The sequence below is a fragment of the Puntigrus tetrazona genome, chromosome 2 (assembly GCF_018831695.1).
Source record: "Puntigrus tetrazona isolate hp1 chromosome 2, ASM1883169v1, whole genome shotgun sequence".
Classification (NCBI taxonomy): domain Eukaryota; kingdom Metazoa; phylum Chordata; class Actinopteri; order Cypriniformes; family Cyprinidae; genus Puntigrus; species Puntigrus tetrazona.
In genome coordinates this window covers 20,754,003-20,769,034 of record NC_056700.1, presented here as the reverse complement: position 1 = coordinate 20,769,034, position 15,032 = coordinate 20,754,003, and the positions used below count along the sequence as shown (strand labels likewise).

The following is a 15,032-nucleotide window of genomic DNA, read 5'->3' as shown; positions in this document are numbered from 1 at the left end:
CCTCTCAAAGTTCATTCACTTTTTTAATCTGGATTGAAACTAGAAAACTAAAGTTTACAAGAACAAACTTTGGTGTTGGCTTATCTGAAAGTTTCAAGTAAAGTTTAAACTTTGCTTTCAAAAGAAATGCTTTCAAAAATGTTTTTCATAAATGATCACCACCCTTTGCCTTCAAAACAGCAGCAATTCTTCTAGGCACACTTGCACACAGTTTTTGAAGGAACTCGGCTGGTAGGTTGTTCCAGACATCTTGGAGAACTAACCTTAGATCTTCTGTGGATGTAGGCTGTCTCACATCCTTCTGTCTCTTCATGTAAAAAAATTGCTTTTGCTATTTGCATTTATAGGTGTTTTTTTAAGTTGACAATTAGCATTTTCTCAATTCATCAGTTTTCTCATTTCTCAGTTCATTCAACTTAACATTTTTAATTTTCATTGTATCATCTAGTTTGTGAGTTCACTGAACTAGTTATTTATACTGTTAGTTATTTTTTTTGAATCAGTTAATTAACAAAATGAAATAGTTTACTGTCCGAAAACAGTGCCTATTACACAATATTAGTTAATTACACAACTATTAAGCAAACAGTCTATTATATAATATACATACATAATTATATTGATATTATTAGTTATTGTGAGCTTTCAAATATTCCCTTTTTAAATGCATACATTGCTGATAATGATTGTTACGCTGTGGTTTGCGAGGCAAGGAGCGCTAGACGAGAATGTTACAAACATAATTTTTTTAATCTTCCAAAAACGAAATAAACAATATCACTGCAAATAGGCAGGCAGGCAGGCAGGCAGAACAAAAACACACCACGGCGACGATCGGACAAACTGAACTGAAACACACAGGGAATAAATACAAAAAGTAATTGACTAAATTAACAAGACACAGGTGAACACACTAAGATAATTAACAGAAATGAGGTCACACCGAACACATGGCATAAGACAAAAACAACAACAAAGGAGTCCACATGTGTGACAATGATAATGAGCTGATATTGATTTTTATCTGAATATGCAATATGTTGAACCGATACAATTCCAACTTTGCAAGGACAGTCTGGCGCTTCTGACTTACAACTTGGAAGTAAGTTATGTTTTCTTATTAAAAGAACCTGCTACTTACTATTCAAGCACAAGTTTTGAGCAATGAAGGGCAGTGCTTGTTGTTTGTCATTTCACATGGTGTTATGTTTACGAGACGCGATGTAAAAAGACAGTAGTAAGACACTATAATCAGTAATTATGTCCCAATTGTTGCAACAAATGCCTCATTTGTTTGGAGCCATAGCGCTGGGACACGGCATCATGTTTTAATAACATTGAACTATTCAGCCAATTACTATGCACTGGATAGCTGGCCAATCAGAGCACAGTGCGCTTGTTTTGTACAAATGGAGGGAAGGCGGGGCTTAGAGGATAAACAATAATGTACAGTATGTTGAAAATACATTTAAAACCGCATAAACACCTTGCGTTACACCGGATACACCAAATAAAGCATTTTTTTAGCATCATATGACCCCTTTAAAGCTGTTTGACAGTATTATTTTGACAATTCTGTGTGTGTAGCCTATTTTGATATCAGTTTCACAGCTGATATACTATAAACCCCAAACCCAGCATAGAGAGGCTGAGTGAATGTGGTCTGGACTCTGTGAATGAGGGTCATTGTGTCAGAGACGCTGTAGAAGGACAGAGTTCCTGCACCGTGATCCACATACACTCCTATTCTAGACGAGCTGGAGACTTCAGGGAGTTTAATCATTTCGTTATCGTGCCAGAACGAGTAGCTGGAGTCAGAGCAGAACAAACACCAGGACTGATCACTAAGTCCAAAATCAGACTTGTCATAACCATCACTGTTGTAATCATTATCATTATTCCATGTCTTCCTGTTGATGCTCTTGTATGAGACTGATATTTCCACTTCACCACTCCACTCCACCTCCCAGTAAGAGCGTCCACACACGCTCTCTCTACACAACACTTGCTGCAGAGAATCAAATCTGTCTGGATGATCAGGGTATGGCTGGTCTGTGTCAGTGTAAGTAATTACTCTGTTTCCTTCTGACAGATGGAGGTTTTTATGAACTGTGTTTGAATCCACTGTGAACTGGACGAAATCTGACAGAAACAAAACACAATCTACATCTAAATAAGAATACTGACATAGATCAATAAAACAATAAAAACATAAAACGAGGTGCTGTGAGCAATGTTCCCTCTAATTAGTTATTTCTGGCTTAATTTGAAAAATAAAAGGTTTTATTTTAATATACTTGTGTTACAGTACACACTGCTATTCAAATGTTTGGGGTCAGTAATTTTTTTTAAAAGAAAAAAAAATTATACTTTTTTCAGGAAGGATGCATTAAATGGATTATAAGTAATAGACTTTATAGAATATAGAATATTGTTAGAAGATTTTTGTTTTGAATAAAGAATCAATAAAAAATTCATATATCACATATAATACAGCCCAACAGTTTGGACGCTGATAATAAATCAGCACATAAAAATTATTTCTGAATAGCTGTATTCAGCTTTACTTCATAGTATATTAAAATAGGAAACCAGTATTAACAATACTATTTCACAATATTACCAAATCTATAGCAGTTTGCATGTGGAATACAATACTTTTGTTTTTACTAAAATTCAATTAAATGGCTTTCCCAACTCATTATTACTTCGGTCACATTAGAGGTATCATTGGCTGTGCGGTCACAATCATTTGTGGTTACAGTTTGCAGTAGTCTCTGAGTGGTATTTAAACGAACAATCACTTACAGCACCTCTTTAGATTTTGACAGACTACCGACATCAGATAATGAAATTCTCATCATAGCAAATCTTGAAGATCAATATCTTAATGTAAAGAAGTGTGTTTTGTGAGTGTGTGCTTGCTTGTTTGCTTAACTTACACTGCAAAAACTCGTCCCTTGTCTTGCATTCAGGGATGGGAATAATCTCAATAAATTTTGCTATGGAAATGAAAACATCTTTAGTGTGATGAAAAAATATATATTTTTAAAGGGATAGTTCACCCAAAAATGAAAATTCTGTCAGTAATTACTCACCCTCAATCTCGTTCTAAACCTATAAGACCTTTGTTCATCATTGGAAAAGCAAATTAAGATATTTTTGATGAATTCTGAGAGCTTTGTGACCCTATATAGACAACAACGTAACTGAAATGAATTGCCAGATCGGTAAAACAGTCCATGTCACATCATTGGTTCAACCTTAATTTTATAAAGCTACGAGAATACTTTTTGAGTGCAAAGAAATTGTTGAGAAGTATTGTTAAATAAATTTGTTTTCTTTACACATAAAAAGTATTTTTATAGCTTTGTAAAATTACAGTTAAACCACTGATGTCACATGGACTATTTTATCAGTGTTCTTCTTATTTCTGGGGCCTGGGATCATGTCGGTTGCATTACTGCCTGTGCGGGGTCAGACAGCTCTTGATTTAATCAGAAATATTTTAATGACAGAATTTTAATTTATGGACAAAGTACCCTTTTAATACATTTTGTCTAGTATCTAGTACATGATAGTGTTAGCATAGTCTTAGCTTCAGACTGCAGAGCTCAAATCAGTGACAACCAACGTGAAGCTGGTGTGCTAACAATAGGAATGATAAAGACACAATTGTCAGCTGTTAGTGTGTCTCTTGTGTAACTCTTGTGTTACATAAAAAATATGTTTAAACTGTGCCATTATATAATTAAAGTTTCTACTTTATTGCTCACAGGTCTATAATTACGGTCATGATAGTAATAGATTTATATTGGACACTTACTATGTTCATATATATTTGTGGTCATATTAAGACACGTTAAGTCTTGCTTTATTAGACTGTTGTGCATTGCTTATTTTTGAGAGTAAATGAATGGTCAGTGCTTTACCTTTATTTTGAAGTTTTTGTATTTCCTCTCTGCAGAAATGCTCCAATTCTTCTCTCAGATGAGACACAGATTTTTCAACATCATCAAAAGTGTTATGAGAACTGAAAATTATATTGACCGAGTCTTTAGATCCAAGAGGGACAGAGATAGACTGGAAACTCTACAGAGACACAATAGAAACCCCAGTTAAAGATGCAAAGACATTTAACAGATACACAATCACTACATGCTCTTCCCTTCTTAAAGACCACTGTCCTGCTTGTTACCTGGAGGAAATGGATGTGAAGGTCTGTGTGTGAAAGCTTGTCCACCTCAGTATCTCTCGTCCTCAAATCGTTTATCTCCTTTTTCAGTTGCTCTAATAGTTCTTCAGCTCGACTCACTGCAGCCTTCTCCTGATCTCTGATCAACTGTTTCACCTCAGATCGACTTCTCTCAATGGAGAGGATCAGCTCAGTAAAGATCCTCTCACTGTCCTCCACTGCTGTCTGTGCAGAGCGCTGTTAGGACACACAGAGAGAAGCATCAGAATCAGTTCATTCACTCAGCTCTTACTGCTGCCTCACACAGACTGTTCTCCACAGTGATCTTCAGTGGACTGAAAGAGCTCCAGCACTGACTCCTCACTGACTGACTGGAGGAGAGTCCTAACTGAGTCTCAAACAGCTCTTCAGCAGTCGTTCTTCTGCTCAAAACTCACCTTGTATGACTCTACAGCCTTTCTCAGCTCCTCAAACTCCTTTTGTCTCTCCTGGATTCTCTGCTGGAATTTTCTTTGCATCTCTTCCAATTGTGTCTGCAGGAAAAAAAAAAAATAATCCCAAATTTGAAGCTTTATTCAACAAGTAAATTGCCTCAAGTACAAAAGCCCCAATGGGATGTTATATTGTCCTTGATTTATGTGGATATGTGATTATGAAGAGACATTAGGCTACTGAGTTCTGAGTCTTTCATACCTGTTTTTCAGTCCTCTCTGCTGCAGCTGATACATGGTCATGGTTTTTGTGTTCATCCAACATACACAAATAACATATACAGTGCTGATCAGTACGACAGAAAATCTCCAGCAGTTTATCGTGCTGAGGGCAGATCATCTCTTGCAGTCTCCTAGTGGCATTTGTCACTTTGTGCCGCTTTCCTGGGTGAAATTCTTCATGACGTTCAAAATGATTTTGACAGTAAGAGTTCAGACACACCAGACAGGACTTGATGGCTTTGTTTTTATCCCCAGTACAGACGTCACACTCCACATCTCCAGATTCACCACAATGATCAACACTAGCTTCTTGTAGTTTTCTCTTCCTCAAATTAACCTCCACTTCAGCCAGCATGGTGTTGTTACCTAAAACAGGTCTTGGAGTAAAGGTCTGTCTGCACTGAGGGCAGCTGTAGACCTTCTTCTGATCATCCTGATCATTCCAGCAGTCTGTAATACAGCTCATACAGTAACTGTGTCCACAGGGAATTTTCACTGGATCCTTCAGGAGATTCAGACAGATTGAACAGTTTAACTGATCCTGAGCCGCTGAAATACTGGATTCTGCCATAGTAAAGCTCGCACTCACAGATAGAGAGACATTGACAATGACTGACAGCAGTTTAGTTTCGATTTCTCTGAAATCAAACATTTCCTGGTTTCTAAACACATGAAAATGTGGACACAATAAACATGACCACTAGATGGCATATATTGAAAATATGTTGTATGTTAAAAATCTGTATGCTGAACATAATGCTATCCAATTCTTTCACCACAGCATTATCAAGCATTTGAAGCCTTTTACGTTCTTCCCTTTAAATGGAAAATTAAATTAAATTTACATTTATCTCTGTAGAAATACTTTCTAAAGACCACTGTCTTTCATTGTTAGTAGAAAATGGATGTGTATCAGTTTCAAAAAGAAAGTTAATGAAGAAAATAATATGACAGACACAAATGGATGCAGTTATTGTAAATTGTTGTTTAAATACACATTTCAATTATGACAATTTCTCTGCAAGAATACATGATAAGACAAATCTCGGCAGCAAATAAGGGCAGAGAGGTATTGTCGACCTCATTCTTGCCTCATCTCTATGGACAGTGATGCCAAATTACAATGCAACAAACTTAGTTGGGAAAATATGCAAGCTTAAACTCGTGAATGAGCATCATTGCCAGTGATCATAAAATCATAAATGATTCAATTAATACTGTATAGCTATTATTTGGATCTAGATAGCCTGATAAAATACATTTAATAAAATTAAAAACATGATAATATCTTGAGAATATGTCTCAGCTATATTATTTGTAGAAAGTCTGTACAATCTATATTGTTAGATCGCAGAGTGTCATTTTGAAATCTCAAACGTTAGTCCTGTTGAGTCATTTGTTAATCAGAAACCCAGCATAGAGAGGCTGAGTGAATGTGGTGTGGACTCTGTGAATGAGGGTCATTGTGTCAGAGACGCTGTAGAAGGACAGAGTTCCTGCACCGTGATCCACATACACTCCTATTCTACAGGAGCTGGAGACTCTAGAGAGTTTAGTTTGTTTGTTATTATGCCAGAACGAGCAGCTGGAGTCAGAGCAGAACAAACACCAGGACTGATCATTACACCCAAACTCACACATGTCATTTACCCAACCCTTCCTGCCGATGCCTTATATGACACTGATACACCCACCCAACCACTCCACTCCACCTCCCAGTAACAGCGTCCCACACACACTCTCTCTACACAACACCTGAGGAAGACAATCAAATCTGTCTGGAAGATCAGGATACGGTTGTTCTTCTCGAGTGTATTTAATCACTCTGTTCTTCTGACAGATGGTAACAGGTTTTTATTCACTGTATTTGGATCCAAAGTGAGCTGATGGGAATCTGATGAAGAAAATATACACAATATGCATCTATCAATAACAAATGACTTTCAGTCATTAAAACACAACATAACTTATTCTTTCAGACATAAAAATAAAAACTGAGAAGTTCATACAAAATTCATACCAAAACAGGACCTAGCAGTGAGTGAATATTAAATGTTTCTCATATAAATACAAGACTGTTTCTCTATGTACATGTATGATTATAGAAACTTACACTGTATTTCTGAGGAAGTCCTCACGGGTCTCAGGTTCAGAGCTAGCAACAGTCAGAATGATGTTGACGTTTTCACTGAGAAACCAACAGACGCTTTATAGTAAATATAGTAAAATACAATTATTTGTAATTATGAAACATCTATTATTTCTGTGTGCATTCTGTCTACATGATATCTTATGTCAGGAAATGTAAAGCTCACCTCTACAAGATAACATTTCTTTCTCCTCTTTGCAGAAATGCTCCAGTTTCTCTCTCAGATTAAGCACACATTTTTACACATCATCATCATCAAGAGAGAAGAGAACTGACAGTGAAGTTTGGGACAATCTGTAGATCCAGGAGGAATAGTAAGAGACTGGAAACTCTACACAGAAACAAAGACACAAGAGAAATACCAGCTAAAGACACAGAAAACATTTGGTAGACACACAATATCTGTATAACAAACTCTTCCTTTCATAAAGCCCACTGTCATGTTCATCAAATCTCTGTTACCTGGAGAAAATGGATAAGGTTGTCTGTGTATGAAAGCTGCTCCAGCTCAAAGTCTCTCCTCCTCAGATCTTCAATCTCCTGCTCCAGACGCTTCATTTGTCCTTCAGCTTGACTCACTGCAGCCTTCTCCTGATCTCTGATCAACTGTTTCACCTCAGATCGACTTCTCTCAATGGAGAGGATCAGCTCAGTAAAGATCCTCTCACTGTCCTCCACTGCTGTCTGTGCAGAGCGCTGTTAGGACACACAGAGAGAAGCATCAGAATCAGTTCATTCACTCAGCTCTTACTGCTGCCTCACACAAACTGTTCTCCACAGTGATCTTCAGTGGACTGAAAGAGCTCCAGCACTGACTCCTCACTGACTGACTGGAGGAGAGTCCTAACTGAGTCTCAGACAGCTCTTCAGCAGTTGTTCTTCTGCTCAAAACTCACCTTGTAAGACTCTACAGCCTTTCTCAGCTCCTCAAGCTCCTTCTGTCTTTCCTGAATTCTCTGCTGGTTTGTTCTCTGGGTCTCTTCCAGATGTCTCTGTATAGTAAAATCAACATGCAATTAATTATTCCTTGTAGAGAATGTCACAAAGGACAGTTTAAAAAAAATAAGTGGAGAAACTATTTTTTCCTTTGTCCATATTAAGAACTAGACATTTATTATTCAGCATAACTGAGTAGGCTGATCCAAGTAGGCATAAATAACTCTAATTTAGGATATGGTATAATTTGTACCTGTTTCTCAGTCCTCTCTGCTGCAGCTGATACAGTGTCATGGTTTTTGTGTTCATCTACCATACACATATAACATATACAGGACTGATCAGTACGACAGAAAATCTCCAGCAGTTTATCATGTTGAGGGCAGATCATCTCTTGCAGTCGTCCAGTGGCTTCAGTCATTTTGTGTCGCTTTCCTGAGTGAAATTCTTCATGCCATTTAAAATGTGCCTGACAATAAGATTCCAGACACACCAGACAGGACTTGATGGCTTTGCTTTTGTCCTCAGTACAGACGTCACACTCCACATCTCCAGATTGAGCATAACTTTGATCAAGACAAGCAGCTTCTAGCTTTGTCTTTTTGATTTTCTCCACCACTTCAGCCAGCATGGTGTTTTTACCTAAAACAGGTGTTGGAGTGAAGGTCTTTCTGCACTGAGGGCAGCTGTAGATTGTCTTCTGATCCCAGTAGTCTATAATACAGCGCATACAGTAACTGTGTCCACAGGTGAGGGCCACTGCATCTTTCAGTACATTCAGACAAACTGAACACCTAAACTCATGCTGAGCCCCTAAAAGCTGGCTTCTGCCATTTTACTTACAGATACATATAGAAGTTTCAAAACTGTCTAGAAATAGAAATTCTAGACCATAGAAATAAAAGGAATAAAAAAACAAATAAAAGCATAACTTAAGTGTGTTAAGGATCACTTCAAGACTGAGCAGGAGCCCAAAAGATGGCAATAAAACCTACTAAACCTAGGAGTGGTTAGGCTAAAGTACATAAAGATATTTTTAAATGACCTTTGCTCCCTCACATTATTGCAAACACCCTCTCAAAGTTCATTCACTTTTTAATCTGGATTGAAACTAGAAAACTAAAGTTTACAAGAACAAACTTTGGTGTTGGCTTATCTGAAAGTTTCAAGTAAAGTTTAAACTTTGCTTTCAAAAGAAATGCTTTCAAAAATGTTTTTCATAAATGATCACCACCCTTTGCCTTCAAAACAGCAGCAATTCTTCTAGGCACACTTGCACACAGTTTTTGAAGGAACTCGGCTGGTAGGTTGTTCCAGACATCTTGGAGAACTAACCTTAGATCTTCTGTGGATGTAGGCTGTCTCACATCCTTCTGTCTCTTCATGTAAAAAAATTGCTTTTGCTATTTGCATTTATAGGTGTTTTTTTAAGTTGACAATTAGCATTTTCTCAATTCATCAGTTTTCTCATTTCTCAGTTCATTCAACTTAACATTTTTAATTTTCATTGTATCATCTAGTTTGTGAGTTCACTGAACTAGTTATTTATACTGTTAGTTATTTTTTTTGAATCAGTTAATTAACAAAATGAAATAGTTTACTGTCCGAAAACAGTGCCTATTACACAATATTAGTTAATTACACAACTATTAAGCAAACAGTCTATTATATAATATACATACATAATTATATTGATATTATTAGTTATTGTGAGCTTTCAAATATTCCCTTTTTAAATGCATACATTGCTGATAATGATTGTTACGCTGTGGTTTGCGAGGCAAGGAGCGCTAGACGAGAATGTTACAAACATAATTTTTTTAATCTTCCAAAAACGAAATAAACAATATCACTGCAAATAGGCAGGCAGGCAGGCAGGCAGAACAAAAACCACACGACGACGATCGGACAAACTGAACTGAAACACACAGGGAATAAATACAAAAAGTAATTGACTAAATTAACAAGACACAGGTGAACACACTAAGATAATTAACAGAAATGAGGTCACACCGAACACATGGCATAAGACAAAAACAACAACAAAGGAGTCCACATGTGTGACAATGATAATGAGCTGATATTGATTTTTATCTGAATATGCAATATGTTGAACCGATACAATTCCAACTTTGCAAGGACAGTCTGGCGCTTCTGACTTACAACTTGGAAGTAAGTTATGTTTTCTTATTAAAAGAACCTGCTACTTACTATTCAAGCACAAGTTTTGAGCAATGAAGGGCAGTGCTTGTTGTTTGTCATTTCACATGGTGTTATGTTTATTTAGACGCGATGTAAAAGACAGTAGTAAGACACTATAATCAGTAATTATGTCCCCAATTGTTGCAACAAATGCCTCATTTGTTTGGAGCCATAGCGCTGGGACACGGCATCATGTTTTAATAACATTGAACTATTCAGCCAATTACTATGCACTGGATAGCTGGCCAATCAGAGCACAGTGCGCTTGTTTTGTACAAATGGAGGGAAGGCGGGGCTTAGAGGATAAACAATAATGTACAGTATGTTGAAAATACATTTAAAACCGCATAAACACCTTATGCTACACCGGATACACCAAATAAAGCATTTTTAGCATCATATGACCCCTTTAAAGCTGTTTGACAGTATTATTTTGACAATTCTGTGTGTGTAGCCTATTTTGATATCAGTTTCACAGCTGATATACTATAAACCCCAAACCCAGCATAGAGAGGCTGAGTGAATGTGGTCTGGACTCTGTGAATGAGGGTCATTGTGTCAGAGACGCTGTAGAAGGACAGAGTTCCTGCACCGTGATCCACATACACTCCTATTCTAGACGAGCTGGAGACTTCAGGGAGTTTAATCATTTCGTTATCGTGCCAGAACGAGTAGCTGGAGTCAGAGCAGAACAAACACCAGGACTGATCACTAAGTCCAAAATCAGACTTGTCATAACCATCACTGTTGTAATCATTATCATTATTCCATGTCTTCCTGTTGATGCTCTTGTATGAGACTGATATTTCCACTTCACCACTCCACTCCACCTCCCAGTAAGAGCGTCCACACACGCTCTCTCTACACAACACTTGCTGCAGAGAATCAAATCTGTCTGGATGATCAGGGTATGGCTGGTCTGTGTCAGTGTAAGTAATTACTCTGTTTCCTTCTGACAGATGGAGGTTTTTATGAACTGTGTTTGAATCCACTGTGAACTGGACGAAATCTGACAGAAACAAAACACAATCTACATCTAAATAAGAATACTGACATAGATCAATAAAACAATAAAAACATAAAACGAGGTGCTGTGAGCAATGTTCCCTCTAATTAGTTATTTCTGGCTTAATTTGAAAAATAAAAGGTTTTATTTTAATATACTTGTGTTACAGTACACACTGCTATTCAAATGTTTGGGGTCAGTAATTTTTTTAAAAGAAAAAAATTATACTTTTTCAGGAAGGATGCATTAAATGGATTATAAGTAATAGACTTTATAGAATATAGAATATTGTTAGAAGATTTTTGTTTTGAATAAAGAATCAATAAAAAAATTCATATATCACATATAATACAGCCCAACAGTTTCGACGCTGATAATAAATCAGCACATAAAAATTATTTCTGAATAGCTGTATTCAGCTTTACTTCATAGTATATTAAAATAGGAAACCAGTATTAACAATACTATTTCACAATATTACCAAATCTATAGCAGTTTGCATGTGGAATACAATACTTTGTTTTTACTAAAATTCAATTAAATGGCTTTCCCAACTCATTATTACTTCGGTCACATTAGAGGTATCATTGGCTGTGCGGTCACAATCATTTGTGGTTACAGTTTGCAGTAGTCTCTGAGTGGTATTTAAACGAACAATCACTTACAGCACCTCTTTAGATTTTGACAGACTACCGACATCAGATAATGAAATTCTCATCATAGCAAATCTTGAAGATCAATATCTTAATGTAAAGAAGTGTGTTTTGTGAGTGTGTGCTTGCTTGTTTGCTTAACTTACACTGCAAACTCGTCCCTTGTCTTGCATTCAGGGATGGGAATAATCTCAATAAATTTTGCTATGGAAATGAAAACATCTTTAGTGTGATGAAAAAATATATATTTTTAAAGGGATAGTTCACCCAAAAATGAAAATTCTGTCAGTAATTACTCACCCTCAATCTCGTTCTAAACCTATAAGACCTTTGTTCATCATTGGAAAAGCAAATTAAGATATTTTTGATGAATTCTGAGAGCTTTGTGACCCTATATAGACAACAACGTAACTGAAATGAATTGCCAGATCGGTAAAACAGTCCATGTCACATCATTGGTTCAACCTTAATTTTATAAAGCTACGAGAATACTTTTTGAGTGCAAAGAAATTGTTGAGAAGTATTGTTAAATAAATTTGTTTTCTTTACACATAAAAAGTATTTTTATAGCTTTGTAAAATTACAGTTAAACCACTGATGTCACATGGACTATTTTATCAGTGTTCTTCTTATTTCTGGGGCCTGGGATCATGTCGGTTGCATTACTGCCTGTGCGGGGTCAGACAGCTCTTGATTTAATCAGAAATATTTTAATGACAGAATTTTAATTTATGGACAAAGTACCTTTTAATACATTTTGTCTAGTATCTAGTACATGATAGTGTTAGCATAGTCTTAGCTTCAGACTGCAGAGCTCAAATCAGTGACAACCAACGTGAAGCTGGTGTGCTAACAATAGGAATGATAAAGACACAATTGTCAGCTGTTAGTGTGTCTCTTGTGTAACTCTTGTGTTACATAAAAAATATGTTTAAACTGTGCCATTATATAATTAAAGTTTCTACTTTATTGCTCACAGGTCTATAATTACGGTCATGATAGTAATAGATTTATATTGGACACTTACTATGTTCATATATATTTGTGGTCATATTAAGACACGTTAAGTCTTGCTTTATTAGACTGTTGTGCATTGCTTATTTTTGAGAGTAAATGAATGGTCAGTGCTTTACCTTTATTTTGAAGTTTTTGTATTTCCTCTCTGCAGAAATGCTCCAATTCTTCTCTCAGATGAGACACAGATTTTTCAACATCATCAAAAGTGTTATGAGAACTGAAAATTATATTGACCGAGTCTTTAGATCCAAGAGGGACAGAGATAGACTGGAAACTCTACAGAGACACAATAGAAACCCCAGTTAAAGATGCAAAGACATTTAACAGATACACAATCACTACATGCTCTTCCCTTCTTAAAGACCACTGTCCTGCTTGTTACCTGGAGGAAATGGATGTGAAGGTCTGTGTGTGAAAGCTTGTCCACCTCAGTATCTCTCGTCCTCAAATCGTTTATCTCCTTTTTCAGTTGCTCTAATAGTTCTTCAGCTCGACTCACTGCAGCCTTCTCCTGATCTCTGATCAACTGTTTCACCTCAGATCGACTTTCTCTCAATGGAGAGGATCAGCTCAGTAAAGATCCTCTCACTGTCCTCCACTGCTGTCTGTGCAGAGCGCTGTTAGGACACACAGAGAGAAGCATCAGAATCAGTTCATTCACTCAGCTCTTACTGCTGCCTCACACAGACTGTTTCTCCACAGTGATCTTCAGTGGACTGAAAGAGCTCCAGCACTGACTCCTCACTGACTGACTGGAGGAGAGTCCTAACTGAGTCTCAAACAGCTCTTCAGCAGTCGTTCTTCTGCTCAAAACTCACCTTGTATGACTCTACAGCCTTTCTCAGCTCCTCAAACTCCTTTTGTCTCTCCTGGATTCTCTGCTGGAATTTTCTTTGCATCTCTTCCAATTGTGTCTGCAGGAAAAAAAAAAAATAATCCCAAATTTGAAGCTTTATTCAACAAGTAAATTGCCTCAAGTACGAAAGCCCCAATGGGATGTTATATTGTCCTTGATTTATGTGGATATGTGATTATGAAGAGACATTAGGCTACTGAGTTCTGAGTCTTTCATACCTGTTTTTCAGTCCTCTCTGCTGCAGCTGATACATGGTCATGGTTTTGTGTTCATCCAACATACACAAATAACATATACAGTGCTGATCAGTACGACAGAAAATCTCCAGCAGTTTATCGTGCTGAGGGCAGATCATCTCTTGCAGTCTCCTAGTGGCATTTGTCACTTTGTGCCGCTTTCCTGGGTGAAATTCTTCATGACGTTCAAAATGATTTTGACAGTAAGAGTTCAGACACACCAGACAGGACTTGATGGCTTTGTTTTTATCCCCAGTACAGACGTCACACTCCACATCTCCAGATTCACCACAATGATCAACACTAGCTTCTTGTAGTTTTCTCTTCCTCAAATTAACCTCCACTTCAGCCAGCATGGTGTTGTTACCTAAAACAGGTCTTGGAGTAAAGGTCTGTCTGCACTGAGGGCAGCTGTAGACCTTCTTCTGATCATCCTGATCATTCCAGCAGTCTGTAATACAGCTCATACAGTAACTGTGTCCACAGGGAATTTTCACTGGATCCTTCAGGAGATTCAGACAGATTGAACAGTTTAACTGATCCTGAGCCGCTGAAATACTGGATTCTGCCATAGTAAAGCTCGCACTCACAGATAGAGAGACACTGACAATGACTCGACAGCAGTTTAGTTTCGATTTCTCTGAAATCAAACATTTCCTGGTTTCTAAACACATGAAAATGTGGGACACAATAAACATGACCACTAGATGGCATATATTGTAATATGTTGTATGTTAAAAATCTGTATGCTGAACATAATGCTATCCAATTCTTTCACCACAGCATTATCAAGTATTTGAAGCCTTTTTCGTTCTTCCCTTTAAATGGAAAATACAATTAAATTCACAATCTCTGTACAACATACTTTCTAAAGACCACTGTCTTTCTCTGTTAGAGAAAATGGATGTGTATGAAAGAAAGTTAATGAGGTAAAATGCATAGGCCTAGCTTCAGTTACTGTAATTGTAGTACAAATACCACAATTCAATTATGATTTCTCTGCAAGAATACATGATAAGACAAATAAATACAGCAAATAAGTACAGAGGCAATATTAGTACCTCATTCT

General features: G+C 37.0%; 1 protein-coding gene and 2 pseudogenes across 2 annotated transcripts; all 3 read right to left on the bottom strand.

The window, feature by feature from the left end:
* Positions 1–833: 833 nt before the first annotated feature.
* LOC122357878 (tripartite motif-containing protein 16-like) lies at positions 834–5,504 on the bottom strand. 2 transcript variants are annotated; one of them, XM_043257520.1, is made up of 6 exons: positions 4,889–5,504; positions 4,633–4,728; positions 4,199–4,432; positions 3,933–4,092; positions 2,943–3,002; positions 834–2,142 (listed from the first exon to the last, which is right to left on the bottom strand). In XM_043257520.1, the coding sequence occupies exons 1-6, from the start codon at positions 5,477–5,479 to the stop codon at positions 1,589–1,591; spliced, it is 1,695 nt and encodes a 564-aa protein (XP_043113455.1). In that variant the 5' UTR covers positions 5,480–5,504; the 3' UTR covers positions 834–1,588. The 2 variants fall into 2 exon arrangements, with proteins under 2 accessions (XP_043113455.1, XP_043113464.1); XM_043257529.1 differs by lacking the exon at positions 2,943–3,002.
* Positions 5,505–6,300: 796 nt separating this feature from the next.
* Positions 6,301–9,081, bottom strand: LOC122327287 (annotated as a pseudogene).
* Positions 9,082–10,588: 1,507 nt separating this feature from the next.
* Positions 10,589–14,623, bottom strand: LOC122357855 (annotated as a pseudogene).
* Between the last annotated feature and the right edge of the window lie 409 nt (positions 14,624–15,032).